The sequence below is a fragment of the Gavialis gangeticus genome, unplaced genomic scaffold (assembly GCF_001723915.1).
Source record: "Gavialis gangeticus isolate Ggan-Ray unplaced genomic scaffold, GavGan_comp1, whole genome shotgun sequence".
Lineage (NCBI taxonomy): Eukaryota > Metazoa > Chordata > Crocodylia > Gavialidae > Gavialis > Gavialis gangeticus.
Genome location: NW_017729008.1, coordinates 23,845,061 through 23,847,401, shown reverse-complemented (window position 1 = coordinate 23,847,401; position 2,341 = coordinate 23,845,061). Strand labels below are relative to the sequence as shown.

The following is a 2,341-nucleotide window of genomic DNA, read 5'->3' as shown; positions in this document are numbered from 1 at the left end:
ACAGCCTGCAGGCCAGATCTGGCTTACCAGCTGATCGTATCTGGCCCATGGCTGCTGCCACAGTTCTCTGCATGGGGCTGAGTCTCGCCTGCTTCCACTTTCCACCCACTCAGCTGCCCACAGGTGGCTGCTTATTGCACCAGAAGGTGGCCAGGAGTGGGAGCTGGAGCCCCACATGCTGAGGCAGAAGCTGCCTGCTTGCAGCTTCTTCCCCCGCCTTACTGGGCATGTGGTGCCTGCCACTGATTCCCCATGATACTGGAGCAGTGCGGCAGGGGCAGGAGGAAGAGGAACTGCTGGAGGTGCAGGGAGCTGAGCAGTACCTAGGCAACTGCAGCAGCAGCACTGTGTGCTGGCTGGGGCCACCGCGGTGCTGTCAGTGGGTGTGGTACAGGTGTGGGCAGCAACATGGCACAGCTTGCCCCAAGCAGAAGCAGCTCATGCTTCACCCCCAGCAGAGTGATGGGGAAGTGGACTGCATTTGTACATTCACTGCACCATCCGAGTGGACTCTGGAGCATATGCCCCCTGCCCTCCTCCCGTACCCCTGGCCAGCTCCCATGACCTAGTGCATGGCCAGCCCCCCATACACATGCACCGCCCCCACACATACCCCATATTCTCCTACACCCCCATACGCCCCTTCCAACTTCCCCCCCCCAGTATACAAGAGTAAGACTTTATTTTGAGCTATCATAAAAAACATAAATCAGGACAATTTTTTTTTTTTTAAATAAAAGTAAATACGTTATAGTAGATGTTTCATTTTTAGTGTGTGGTTTGTTTTTTAATTGTAATTTGTTAAAACAAAATCTTCTAAAAGATTTTATGTGTGGCCCTCCACAGCTCACCAAAACTCACAAAGTAGCCGGCCAGCTGAAACAATTGCCCACCCCTGGTTTTACCTTTTGAGATCTTGGGTGCATCTACACGAGCATGCCTGAATAAACTCCAGGGCAGTTTGTGCTGAAGTTTATTGCTTTTGGGCATGCCATTTGCATGTGTATCCAGGACTGCAGTACATTGAGCTGGGGCAAAGCAGCTCCAGATGGCAGGGGATTCCAGGGGTCAGCCTGCCAGCCCAGTGTTATTCTGACCCAGTTCTACGTGCCTTGGAGGGGCCAGCTGGGGCACAAGGGCCGTTCAGTGCGGTGCTAGCCAGGAGGCAGCCCCAGCCAGCTCCATCAGCATCTACATGTGCATTGTGCTGGAGTAAATAGCTCTGCCATAGGATGTTACCTGTGTATCTTACGGTGTTGTTAATTAGTTTACTCCATCCTAATAGCAGCACATGTGTAGATGCTGACATTTTACTGCAGAGCTAATTAGGCAACTCCCCAGTAAACATCTTGTGTAGATGTGCCCATTGACATGAAGGCTGATGCTCTGAGGCATATGTTAATACTGTCCCATTTAATGGCTGGTAGGGAATAAGGTCTTTGCAGTTTAGGCCAACTGCTCTACATTTCTTGGCAGTTAATCAGTCTCATATGGGTATGGTAGCTGATTTTCACCTTTACATACGTAAGACAGCTTCTGCCCCAAAAGACTAGCTGACACCCAATACAATCTCATTAGAATGAACCCCCATGGGACCAAGAGAAAAGTTTATTAATAGGATGTTTGCTGCATCATGATAATGGGGCAGGGGGGAGAGGCAAAACAGCTCCTGTTGCTGGTTTGTTATAATGACCCTATACTTTATATACAAAAGTAGGTTACTTCTATCAAAAAATGGGGAAAGCAAAATTAAGATTCACCTCTTTCTATTATTGTACACTGTAAATATATTAAATTGTATGCTAACATTTTGGAATCTTACTCAGAACCAGCTGATTCTTGGAGTAATGGGAGTCGATGTCTCTTTGGAAGATATAAAAAAATTGACACCACGGTTTACAGTAAGTCCCCTTTTTCATGGTGGTGGTGGCACCAGCTGTTTACCTTCATGCATATAATAGTGTGCTCTTTCCTGCAACATCTAGCACTAGGCTTGGGGGTAAATTAGATAATTAAGAGCCTCTTTTCATTCTTCCTCCTCCCCACCCCCATACACTTATACTTCTGTCAGTTTTAGAGTTTTCTTCCTCTATAGTCTGTATCAGTGCTGACCTGTGAACTGCCCATCAGTATCCTGTAGCTCACTTGCACATTATGGCTGTATTCCAGCAGCCATGAAACCAGACAGCCATAGATTATTACTCAGCCTGAAGCCCACAATCCTCCTATTAATCTAAAAGCTATGTTATATTCTTATTACTGTACACATGGCATGCCACCATAATAAATCATCAACATGCGTAGCTCCTATATAGCACTTTTCTTCAGCAAGGTTTTCTTC

The 2,341-nt window shown here is 47.1% G+C and overlaps 1 protein-coding gene across 7 annotated transcripts in view; it reads left to right on the top strand.

The window, feature by feature from the left end:
• CACNA2D1 (calcium voltage-gated channel auxiliary subunit alpha2delta 1) overlaps positions 1–2,341 on the top strand; it is an 859,989-nt gene that overhangs the window by 754,976 nt on the left and 102,672 nt on the right. For all 7 annotated transcript variants that reach the window (XM_019509506.1, XM_019509501.1, XM_019509505.1 and 4 more), the window contains exon 17: positions 1,827–1,901. In XM_019509506.1, the coding sequence (XP_019365051.1) occupies positions 1,827–1,901 (75 nt within the window). The remainder of the gene's footprint in view (positions 1–1,826; positions 1,902–2,341) is intronic.